This window comes from Strix uralensis, chromosome 5, assembly GCF_047716275.1.
Source record: "Strix uralensis isolate ZFMK-TIS-50842 chromosome 5, bStrUra1, whole genome shotgun sequence".
NCBI classification, from domain to species: domain Eukaryota; kingdom Metazoa; phylum Chordata; class Aves; order Strigiformes; family Strigidae; genus Strix; species Strix uralensis.
In genome coordinates, this window is record NC_133976.1 from 2,794,961 (window position 1) to 2,807,842 (window position 12,882).

Consider the following 12,882-nt stretch of genomic DNA (forward strand, 5'->3'; position numbering starts at 1 on the left):
AGAAGGATGGGTTATTAAGAAGGTTTGTGTGAAATGATTCACAACCTTGTAAGGGCATTGAGAACAACTTTAAAAGTTACAATAAAGCTTCGTGTAGTCGTGTAGCTGGCACAGCAGGAATTCCTAGAGAAAATAAGAGTTAGGCACGTTTTTATGTTAATTGGCTTCTTTAACTCAATCCACTTAGTGATGGTAAATGGCTTATTTTATTAGCTGTCACATGTTTTGAGATATATTGCCCATATTTCATGTTTCTTCTCATGCAGTGCTTCCCTGTATGTGTCACCTGTCATATGTAACTTCAGTCTCTAGGACAGGATGTTTCTTCTGTGCGTATTTTTTATAACGAATTCTAAGTTTCTGGAAGAAAATTCTTGACAGATTTTTGAGGATTCACTATACTGCATTAAAATTCTGTAACTTTTTTTCTGAATAATCAGGAAGTCTGATGGAAGAATCATGCAAATACATGATTTTAAATTTGCGGTGAGAACTTCCATTTTGCCACCGCGATTGTCGTAACTCCAGGACGTCTCTCCCTGCCCCCGTTCAGGGCTGACAGTCTGAGTTTAACATGAACGGGGGAGAGGTTGATGTGTTTCCTGGGCGATATGAAACCCCAGACTGAGTATTGTGTAAGGATTTTGTAGTGGAAGAGCTCACACTTTTATTGTTAAACCGTCGGTCGCCGGAAGGGCTGACTGGTGCAGAAGGATGGCCTTGTCCTGCACAGAGCTCTCCTCACGAGTCCTCCTTCTTGAATTCTACCGTTTTATTCTTCTATACTCCATTTCTCCTTTGTTTATTGGTTAAAAGATCTAAGTTTAGCCTTAGGATTTTGTATTTTTGAGTTTTCTGCCTTTCTGTGGATTGTATACATCCATTTCTGTTTACTTGATTTTTCTGTTAGCTCATTAGAATGTAACCTTGGACATACTAGGGAGTAATGAAAATTCTCTGCTTTTCTCATTTAGGTGCCATCTTAGAAATGAGTGATTCTTGTTAAATATAGCTGTTAAGCACGGGCAGATAGAACCCAATTCAAAGACTCACAGGGGAAAACCTTGTAATCCTGTTCTCCTGTTTTTTTGGTTTTTTTTTCCAGCCCCTCCTCATAAATTCATTGTTGGGATTTACTGCTAAAGTTACAATAATGAGATACTGAAAAGAGGATGTTCCAAATATAATATGAACTAACTTTGCTTTGTTACTTCTAGATCACGTACCAACTTGTTTCTAATTTGAATTAGTATAAATTGATTGATATCCACATTTACATTGTAAAATAGATAGTGTAATATATGCAAGAGCGCCTTTGGAAACTAAAATATTTAATATTTTTAAATTATGCACGCTTAATTGCATTGTTTTTGTATTTAATTATCCTATGAGCTTGTTTAAGTATTGCTGCACATTACCAATATTTAACAGTTAATACAAATTTCTGTCCTTGGAGGCGTGCTTTATGTTTGTACTGAATCCATGATTGTAGGAAGTGCCTGTAATTCTGAATTTAAATAGAAGAGTTGCTGTATGTGTTGGTAGTTAAATTTGTATGAGTCTGAAAGTAGAATATTATTCTTGAAGGATACCATTCTGAAGAATAAAGTTAAATTGAAAAACCCAATGTCCAATTTAAATGCTGACCATCCCCTGATCCATGGCTCATAATAAAGAAATTTGGGAAATGTGCAATAAGGTCACTCATGAAAGCGACTGTTCTGGCACACACAGATAGTTGTTTTGGATAGTTGGTTTGTACATTTACCAGTAAACTTCCTGAGGGTCTCTAAGCGATGCCTTTGTTATTGGGAGAGGCAGGGGGAGAAACAAATACTTGGGTCTTTAAAGTAAATAACTTATTTCTTGAGTTTTTTCTTTAGTGGTGGTGGAATGAAGGGGTGGTTCATTATTTTTTTTCCGTTGAGCACAAGGCTAATTTGGACTAGTTATAGGGTTAAGGACTGGGTACAACAGTGTTTGAAAACCAATAAATTTTTAAAAAATGTTGTATGCCGGGAATACTGATGTGCTAACAGTTACACCACTTCCTTGCTTCCTCCTGTATGCTGCTACTAGCAACTCCAGGCTCTTTCAAAAATAATAATTAAAGAAGGAAGAGTATATTTTTAATGGTGTCATTGACTTACCACCTAATTTAAGCACACTAAACATATTTGCTGCAGCTTTAATCATGCAGTTTGATTTCAGACCTAGAAGTCTTACTATTTTCTTTAGTGTGCAATGAATATTTATACGGTTTTCTTAAAAACTTACGGTTTTAGGAGTCTAGGATAAGAGTTTCTTGACAGTGTTACTGATATCCAAAGCAAACTAAAGTCCATAAATCTACCAGCAAATTTTATGCTCATAAGTTACCTGATTGACAGCTTTGATGAGCTGAAGCTTCTACACATGCCCAGACAGCACACAGCATGGGGAGGTGTAGATGGACTGTCTCGCATTGATTTGCCAGTGCACTTTAACCTGGACCTCACATAACCTATTTCAGGGGTGAGACAAATTTTGTTTCCATGGTTAGCTGCTTGAGACAACTTTGAGAATGTCAGGAAAGGTAACAATATTTTCTTGTTGTTTAATTGAATAAGAAATAAAGTACATACACTTTTTTTTTCCTCTCCCCTCCTGGTCTAGTGGAAATTATTGTATGCTACTTGGGCACTTGTCATTTATATTGTTGGCCTCTTCTTCTAAATTAAGAGTGATAGCTTTGATATTTTGTCTTCACTCTTCCGTTCAACTTAAATGACTACTATCGATATTTATGTTTTTTGTGTGATGTATGGAGTTTAGCCATGGACCAAACTGGAGTGTTTATTAAGCAGAAAGAATAAATTGAGTGTTTGCATATTGTAATATTTGCATATTATGCATCTTAAGTTGGAACGTGAGTGGGAGAAGTGTTCTAATTGTTGAAGATCCATAATGTGTTTATAAGCTCACAGCTTGATGTTGTGAAGGTACCAGGTTGCTGACGTATGCTTTGTGATTCAATATTTATGACTGTTAATGCGCACTTAGGAATTTTCCTTGTGACATCTTCATTAACTTTAATGTCTCCAAAGCTGCGGCTGCCCTGTCAGCTACCGAGAGAGATGATGGGTTTGAAGACAGCCCTTAGGTACGTTGTCCCAAGTGAGCTGGTTAATGTTCGTACTTAATGTGCCCAGGGACATCAGAACTGCCTTGTTGGATCAGATCGATGATGGGTTGAATGCCCTGATGCTTTGTTGTCAATACCAAATGCTGCAGTGGTGAATGCAAGAAATTCTGCAGTGAGTAATTGTGAACTAGTTTTTCCAGCAAAAAAGAAGGTGTCTTGTTTCTGGCAGTGGTTGGCACATACCTTGAAGCTGTGTTCTCCAACTCCACTTTATGTACTACGTAGCCTGTTTGTGTTCTTTAGTCTTCCCCCCCTTCCCGCCTTGATTTTACATGTTTTTCACTTCAGCAAAAAGACTTGACAATATATTACCCACTGTGCATTTCAAATATTGCAAAAATAAAAATTTTTTAAATGCTGCCATATCAGTTTTGTTGTGAGCCTTTTTAACGATGTGTGATGGAAGAATGAATAGGAGCCTAGAGCTGCCTTTTTTACGTTATTATATTCTGTAACATGTCTCTTCTCTGTGTTGAGCCATTGCAGGTTTTCTTTCCATTATTTCTATGTGCTTTCCCAAAGGAAGGGTTGTGTGGCAGTGCCATGCGTTCGTCAGTTGCTTTCTGATAACTTCTGATTTATTAATTGATTTCAGCCAAATCTAACGAAGGCAGGGCTGGAAGACTCAAGGCCCTGATGTTTTACAGGTTTTGATAAATCAAGTGCTGCATAGAAAAGAGACAGTAAGACAAATGCCTTTATGGGTAGAAGGTCTTCAGCTGCCTGGGCTGTTTTGGCAAAGGTTTACCACTCCACGCGTATGCTACAGCTGGCAGATTGGCACATGTTCTTCAAAAGCAACGACAGCCTGTGCTGTGTATTGTCAAGCCAAGCTAGGAGACAGGAGAAAGAGTTGAATCACAGAATCAACTAGGTTGGAAAGGACCTTGAAGATCATCTAGTCCAACCATTAACCTAACACTGCCAGTTCCCATCTACACCATATCTCTCAGCGCTATGTCAACCCTACTCTTAAACACTTCCAGGGATGGGGACTCTACCACCTCCCTGGGCAATCCATTCCAAAAGTTTGAAGTTTGGGACTGGAGAGGTGCTCAAGGAGGACAGTGTGGCAGGGACAAGAGAGATAGGCTTGACTTAACGTGAGGGGGCAGGGAATTGTGCAACATCTGTGAGAAACCAGTGTATGTTAGTGCTTCTGACCCAAAAAAACTCAAACCATCCCTAAACCTCTCACTTATTCTATGCTTTGCTTCAAAGACTAAATTTTCTAATGTTTCCCCTTTGCCTTAAAAGAAAGAAAATGTTAACATAAACTATTGGACAAAATGGTTTGGAGAACTTTTCAAAGTGATTATTGTGTTAAGCCCATAAATTTTGGTGGAACTGAAATAAATTTCAGCAAAGCTTATCATTGGCTTTAACTGTTGTGTGGAAAGACTGATAAAACACTGTGCTTAAGGAAGTGTGGAAGTGCATCATCTTACATCTATTTTTCATATTGTTTCTATATTCTACATTTACGTTGGACCTTTTCTTCCCCTTCTACCTTTTTTACTCTCATGCCCAGCTGGCCATTAAACAGATTTTTTTTTTGTGTGTGTGATACTTGGGACTGACATGTGATTATGATTGATTTAAAAACCAAACAAACTGTAAGATAAAATCGTGTTACGCTTTCCAGTGTGTGTGACTATTCATTTATCAAAACTGAATTTGTATACCATTGTGCTGCTCAGCTTGCTTGGCCTTTTAAAGTCTTCTAGTCTTACAAAGTCTTGATTAAAATGATTTTAGACTATTCATGTGCAGAGTTTAAAATCCCTGTTTAACTTTCTCGTTGCTAGTGCTTTCTGTCCTCTGTTTTGTCTTAGGCTGTTTCTAATCCATGACAGTAATTTACCACTCATTTTATAGTTACACTTTCATAACAGCCTGTACTGAGTGTCGATGTAAAAGATGAACCGAATTGCATATGTAGTTTCTTGTTTGCTGTCTTGTGGATGCATTCAGGCACTAATTTGAAGATTGCGTATTCTGGTTTTGTGTACTTTACCCCTGTGTTAGTCGTCTGGATTGCACCCAAGCCATGTACTTAATTTAAATTTCACTTGTCCTTCCTTGTGACTAGTTTATTTGAAAGCTGAAGTAGCCAGTGTGGCCCCAAATGCATTGCAGAGCTCCTTGGACAGAGGACTGGCAGCCTGAACTTGAGAGGAGAAGTCAAGGGACCTGGACTTGTTAGGCTTTGAAGAACCCTTCCAGCAAGGAAGTTCTTGAGAAGACAGAACCAGTTGAGTGATAAGACAAGAGGGAATGGCCTCAAGTTGCACCAGGGAAGGTTTAGACTGGATATTAGGAAGCATTTCTTTACAGAAGGGGTTGTTGGGCGTTGGAATGGGCTGCCCAGGGAGGTGGTGGAGTCCCCATCCCTGGAGGTGTTTAAGAGTCGGGTCGACATAGCGCTGAGAGATATGGTGTAGTTGGGAACTGTCAGTGTTAGGTTAAAGGTTGGACTAGATGATCTTCAAGGTCCTTTCCAACCAAGTTGATTCTGTGATTCATGGTGGTGCCTGGCAGGAAGACAATAAACACGAGGCATACATGGAAACAAGAGTGCTTTTGACCTTTAAGGAGAAGCTTTTTTGCCATCAGGTCAGTCAGGCATTGAAGCATGTTGCCCAGAAGAACTGTGCTGTTTCCATCCTTGGAGGTATTTTTTGTAAAAGCAAATTTTTATTTCTTTAAGGAAGATGATCACATGGCCTGGAGGACTTCTGTATGATTCTGTTGTGGCCTTTGAGAAGTTACTGTCTGAAGGATGTCCTGTTCACTGGACATTTTTTTTTTTTTTAATAGCAAAGCTGAATGAAAAGGAAAAGTAGAATTGGTTTGGTTTTTTGGGGTTTTTTTTGGTAAATCATTCTCTGAATATTATTTAGCTAAGTATTTTCTAAAAGATGTTTGATTGTATCAAACCTAAGTGTCTCTTCATTAATAACTTAATGCATCTGCCCTTTCAAGAGGATTTAGCTAACGTGCCTGATAATAAATGCTGTTTCCATTAATGATTTTTTTGAAAATGCAGGACTAATGGGCAGATTCCCAGCTCTGCAGGCTAGAGGCTATTTGATTAATTTGTCCATATTGTATTCCTGATTTCTCAGGCTAACCTTTTTGAGGCTGCAGGTGTCTGCTTTACCTAATGTGTGTTGTTTGCAGCTTTGGATGCCACCTTTGTGCTGTAATCTTAGTGTAATGCTGAACGCTTTTTCTGTGAAGCAACTGCTTAAGGGTGAGAGGAAAAAGGTACCGATTTAGATCTTGTGACTAGCAAGGGCAGAGCAGCTGGAGAAAAATATTACGAGTAGCTGAGTTGTACATACCCTGGTGCACCAACCTACAATAGACCTAGGAGATAAAATTGCTGATTCCTTCTCAAGCATTGTTGTCATCGTATGGAGCTCTTGGCTTTGGTCTGGTACTGCTAGTGGGTGGCCTTTGAAGTTCAAGATGAAGTGCATATTATATTTCTGAAACCTCAGTAACTGTTGGTAAGTGCGTAAGCTCTTCAGCACACTTAGCTCTTCTGTCCTCACCAGTTGTCCCTGTAATTATTCAAAGTATTTTAGACCCTGGGAAACATATCAGGTTGTATACTTATTAATTTGTTTTTGAAGCACAAGTGGAGTATTGGTGATAAGGGTTAAACAAATGGCTTTGCACACTCTGTTTGTTTTAATTGTTTGGGGTTTTTTTTAACAGCAGTCAGGTTAGTCTTTACCTGGATTACAGAAAACAGTATTGTATCTCTACAATTGGCTGCCAAAACCATTTTCGTAGGTTTTGTGGCCTTTGAAAAAGGTGGCAGAATAAGCCTCCTTCAGGTTTGCAAAAGAGTATTGGATGGATAGGAATGTCAGAGTGTCTTCCTTGTCTGGAAGAGGCTGAATGGAAAAGTGTTGAAACATGGCAATGAGGAGAATGCTCTTATGCCGCCAGAACTGCCAGCCTGCTCGTCTTTTGAAAACAAAACCCCTGCCTTGGTGAGAGGTACTCTCACAGTCTTTCATACCCTTTCACTCTGCACATCTGTCTGAAGGTATAAAATCAACTGGAATGACTTGGTAGAAAACTGGAGTCAATGTGCTGTAAGTTTTACTCTGCAAGTTGCCTCTCTTATGTTCATTGGGCATGATTGCAGGTTTTGGCCAGTACATCTGTAATGAATATAATTTATAGTGTCTTCAGATCTCATCTTTGGCTGTTTTGTCCTCTTTCTTCCATGCTCTTAGAGCTTTGTTTTAAATGTGAAAGAAGCTGAATTTATTTACTCTTTTTTTTTTTTTTTTTTTGGTGTGTGTGTAGGGGATGTAAACTGAACCAAATGTGTGTATTATTAGCCTGTGCTTGCAGTAAGTGCAAATGGTTTAAATGGTTTAAATAATATTAATTGGTTAACTTATTTGTGCTCTTTTTAAAGTTAGAATCTGTGCATAAAGGGGAAGAAATGTGTCATGCATTTGTGCTGTAGTACTGGACATAAATGACCATATCTTTCAAAATTCTCCAAAAGTTAGTGCACAAAGAAGGAGGTTAGGTTACTGCATACCAGAGGCCATCAAAATGGCAAAATGTCTTTGTCCGTTGACAGTCACTGCTTGGTCTGCTAAGATGCAGGCAAGGGCTCTGTGGTTTTTAGCCTGTAGTGGTATTCTGTGTCTGTCGTGTTGTTAAGTAGAGCAGTCTGGTCACTCTTTGAAGGGTTGTGCAACCTGCTGCTAGATCTGAGCATGGTAATGAGCCCATTGGTAATGCAGCTGGTGGTACTCCATTTCCATTATCCTGAAGAGAATACTGCTTATCAGACACCTATCAGCATCCACCCTTCACATGCTAAGAGGACAGAGAAGAGTTATTTCTGGCTGTAGCACTATGGCTTTTTGAGTACAGTTCCCATTACTGACCATCTATCTAAATTGTCTTGCGATGTGAGCTGTGCATTAGCACATTCAGACTTGGGAAATGGTGGAGCTGCATTCATTTTACGCTCTTGGAGGAGCATAAGAAAGCACTGGGATGCAAGTGTGACCTTTGTAAATGTACTTGCCTGAAAATCTTCCAAATTTGTCTGCTCTGGGATGCACTTACTGTGAAGTTGACACTGATTTCAGTATCCTGAAGAACGGCCGGGTGTGATGGTGGGAATGGCTACATAATTTCTGGCAACTGCTGTATGATGATTGTCTCTGGATCATGCTTATTTTAGCAGTCTTGCACCCAACAGCTTCTCATATTCTTCAGTAGTTTAATGTTTTTAATGCCTACAGTCTGAGCAGAAATTTCCATCAGAGAGAAATATTACTGCTTTTATCTAGAAACAGTTCCTTTTTTTTTTTTTTTTTTTCCTCTGGTCCTCTTTCTAATAAGTTAACTTTTTCTCTTCTTAAAATGCTTCTTCCCCTAAAACAAATCCCTCCTACTTGTAGAACTGCAATTTTTTACTGAAACATCATAAAGTTCCCATTTGGGAACTACCCAATTACATCTTGCAATAATTCTATTGAATGATCTATAGCTCCACTTTTATTCCCTATTAGTATTTGGCTGATCGATGGGTAACCTAATTGATTGTTAAGGTCAAATGTCTTTATTGGCTAATGCCTGAATCTTTTCTCATTACAACTTAAAAAACTGTTCTATGGTCTGTTAGAGTTTTGCACACCAGAACAAGAACTTTATGATGTAGATGCTGGTGAACAATATACTTACGCAATGTTTTGTGTGTTCTCGGGTCCAGCATTTAAAAGGACACGAGACACTGAGGTATCTGGGTTGAGCAGAGCTGCAGTAAGAAACAGTTGATCATGGGTTTTCAGGTTGTTCTGTGAATAAGGTAGCTGTGATGTGAAATAAATTCTTTGCTTTTATGACAGCTTAATCATTTCTAAGTGTACAAATGCAGAACCTTAACTGCTTTCATTCTGGCTTGTGATGCTTGCTGAGGTGTGGGGGAGATTAATGTGTGCTACAGTACAGAAACAGGATTCTTGTGATTGTCTGATACTTTGCTAAACTTTTCTCTCTTCTGGTGATACAGTTTGCTCTGAGTAACTGATCTTTGTTTGGAAATGTACAGGTGTGCTGTAACAATTCAGTATCTTCTCAAACGGAGATATCTTTGGTTGCCTCAGAGGAGAAAATAGCGGAGCAGTGTCGGTAGTCCCAATAAAATGGGGTTTTGCTTTTTCATCCAGAGTTTGTGATAGTAATCCGTTACAAGATTCATATTTACCTCTGAGTATTCAGGTATGTTAATATATTTTTAGGCTGGGGTCTCAATTGCCATTCACAAGTGTCCCCCTGCTTTTCCCCAACGCAATTCTGTTTTTGTCGTCTAAGCATTTGCTGCAGCTGACAGGATGGGTATCGATTCATTCTGCATTACTTAAGATGCTTATAACTGAATTAGTTGGCCAGGACTCCCATATAGTTGATGAAGCTGCTTCATTCATTCATAAAATTCACTATTTTAAAAGTCTACTTTAGGATGAGAAGAATTGCACATTGGACTCTAATAAAGGTAATGAGAACGTGGGCTAATGATGTTGGATAATATTGGCAGATAAAGCCAACTCCTGGAGGTGAGGTCACCGAGATACATGGTTCTTTGTTACTGATTCTTTTTTTGTGTGTGTGTCTATTTTTTAAAATCTGATTGCTGCCTAATGTAAAACAAATGACTGGTTCTACAAAGGGGGTACTGAAATTGGAGGCTGTCTTAGTTTTTTCTTATAATCACTAGGCACCCACTGAGTCACTTTAGCTTTATTTGTCAAAAAAGAGAGGAGGGAAAAAAAAAAGGAGGGTGTATCTGCTGAAATTAGATAGTAGCTTGGTGTTTAAAGCACTTTACTGGAGTGTATATATGATATGTGGACTCAAACTGAACAATTTTAGGAGGATCAAAATTCCACATGTTCCACTTCCTGGACAAATACTGTAACTGCCTACTGCTAGGAAAAAAGAGGCTTTCCCCCCTCTGCCCCAGTATCTCCACAGGTTTCTGACTGCTGCCAGTTGTTGACTGCTGTCTGTGTGCATAAACACTTAATAGAAATGCAACCTCTAAGGAGACTGCTTGTTGCCTCGCAATTGCTTCATGTCTTATGTTGCCTGAAAATGTAGTTCTCTGGTTTTTAGCTCCTTAAGCAACTGGTTTTGTTACTGCTTCTGAGGACAGATGAGGGGGTTGTATCACCTTCTTGCGTTTAACATGTATATTATGCTTAAGTGATAGGCTTTTTGGAGTGAGATTACATGTCTTTTAGCTCTGTGGTTCTGTAGAGTGGAGTTGGAGCCAGATGCTTCATATAAATAAGGGAATTACCTGTATGTGTGGACTGGAACAATAGAGTATTGTGGAGTTACGGAGGTACAGCTCAACTAGTGCAGGTACACCTTCATTCCAGACAAGCAGGTCTAGATTAATATTTATATTGGAATGGCCCTGGATATAATTATCTGATTTTTAATCTCTTTCTACAGCTGTACTTTATAGTTGTCTTTTCCTCCTGTAGGAAAACTTCCTCTTACTGACACAAATCAACATTATGCAAAGTTAACAGCTGGTATAACTTTTGGTTATACAGCTGAATCTGGTATAGCTTTTGGTTACCGAGCTACTACATTTTCCCAAATTGCTACCAAATTTCCCAAAAGCTCCCAAAAGCTACCCATTTCCCAAATGGAAAACATTACTTTGGATTTTTTGTTTAATTCCTGCTATGTATATGTCAAGTTAGATAAAGCTAGAACATACAAAACAGTTTCCAAATTTGGATTGTTTTTCTTGAGTGTTTTTTAGGGTGAAACAACCTTTTTAATATGGTTTCTTCTGGGAGTCTACTGAAACCTGTTTTATTGGCACAACTTCTATTAAAGGAAGTTACGATGAACTACTTACCTCCTTGGGTCAGATTTTTCAGAAGTATGTGGAGATAGTTAATGTTGAATGGTATCAGTGTAGTAACTTGTATGACTGAGCCCTTCAATATCAAAGAGAGTTGGGAATAGACTTGTTTTGTGTTTCAAAACCTTATTAAATGGATATTGGTAGTCTTATAGATGTCTTTCAGGAGAGTTTATTCATACAATTGAAGTTGCTTCCTTGCTTTTTCAACTCTTAACCAGATTTTCTACTACTTCATTGGACATCATATAAGTGAAGAAAATATTCTTTCCATGTCTGCTTCTTCAAACAAAATTGAGAGAATTTGAGGCAAAGTATTTTTCTGACAAAAGAAAGTGGACGTATGGATATCTAGGATGTCGTAAATGCTTTGTTGGGTAAAACATGCATCTGAAAAAACTTGATTCGATACACGGGAAGATGTTTCCCTTGCTTCCGTATGAACAGAAAGCAGCATTTTATGACTTTACTATTTAGGTTTTTACTTTATAAAGGCATATTTCTTAAGAAAAATGTATTTAATTTAACATAAACTGCATGTTTTTTAATTATCAAAAGATTCCACTAATTGGTAAGTTGTTTAATAAGAGTAATTTTTAAGGCTCTGTAGTGTTGTATGCTAAAATTGAAAGGTGGTTAAACCACAAGAAAGCACTCCAACTGCTTTATAGAAAAAATAAAATAAATAAAATAGAGCACTGTGTTATGCAGTTGTTTCTGTAATTAGGAATATATTGTGTTCTGTTAAGGTTTCATTCAATTTTCTTTTAATTGTAGCTAATGATGAAGAACTAAAGAAAAGAATAGCTGAGGAACTGGCATTAGAACGAGCCAGGAGAGACTCTGAAGCTCAGAAGAGAAGGTTGGTTTGTAATAACAATATTGAAAACAAACATACTTAATGCTTTTGTTACTGTTATTTATCTACTTACTATAAGAGCTGAATTTTGTACCCCAAGACAAAATGGTAAGTAAGATCTTTGGGTGATATAGCAAGTTTTGATATTAAATACATGTTAAAACAACAAATTAATTGGAATTTCCTTGTAAGAGCTGATATAAAATGTTGATCTAAATCCCTTTTGACCTCCTGAGCCTGACTCTTTTTTGCAGGCTTTTAAGCTCAGTCTTTGTTGATTTCTCTTGAGTCCAAATACTCACTTTGTGGTGTAGAGATAGAAATAGCTTGAGAGCAATCCAGAGGTGGATTACTTATAACCCCTCTGTTTGATCAAAAGGTAAATTTTAACAGCAGTAGAAATGGTAATTCTTGTTGTTCTGTGAATTCTAGATATTTCTGTGAGCTGCAGTAGTGCTTTGAAGATACAAAATACTGTATTAAAACAGTTTACTAGTAGAAAACCCTTTTGATACCCTTTTTGTATACTGAAAGTACTTTCTTATGCATGTTTTTTTTAGAGATTGTAGTTACTGTGAAGGACTGGGTACAGTCATACAGAATGCAGCGGCAGACTTTGGATGCAGCATTCTAAAAATATACTTTGCAGTGTTTAGCATGGTACTGTGGGATTATTAGCAATTAAAAAAATCCTGTTTGAAGTTGAAATAGAATTTGACTGTATGGTGAACTTGGTGGACTTGTGTGTTGATTCATACTTCCTTTCAGTGATTTTCTTAAATAGATAATATGACACACTGAATATAAATATTAACCTACACATTGTCCTTCTTTCTGAGAATGGGAAGAAAGGCTCATTATGATGGATTAAAAAAATTAGAATGTAATTAGTACTACTTAAACTGT

At 37.8% G+C, this 12,882-nt stretch overlaps 1 protein-coding gene across 2 annotated transcripts in view; it reads left to right on the forward strand.

The window, feature by feature from the left end:
* CHCHD3 (coiled-coil-helix-coiled-coil-helix domain containing 3) overlaps positions 1–12,882 on the forward strand; it is a 163,863-nt gene that overhangs the window by 18,051 nt on the left and 132,930 nt on the right. For both annotated transcript variants that reach the window (XM_074869682.1, XM_074869683.1), the window contains exon 3: positions 11,895–11,979. In XM_074869682.1, coding sequence (XP_074725783.1) covers positions 11,895–11,979 — 85 coding nt within the window. The remainder of the gene's footprint in view (positions 1–11,894; positions 11,980–12,882) is intronic.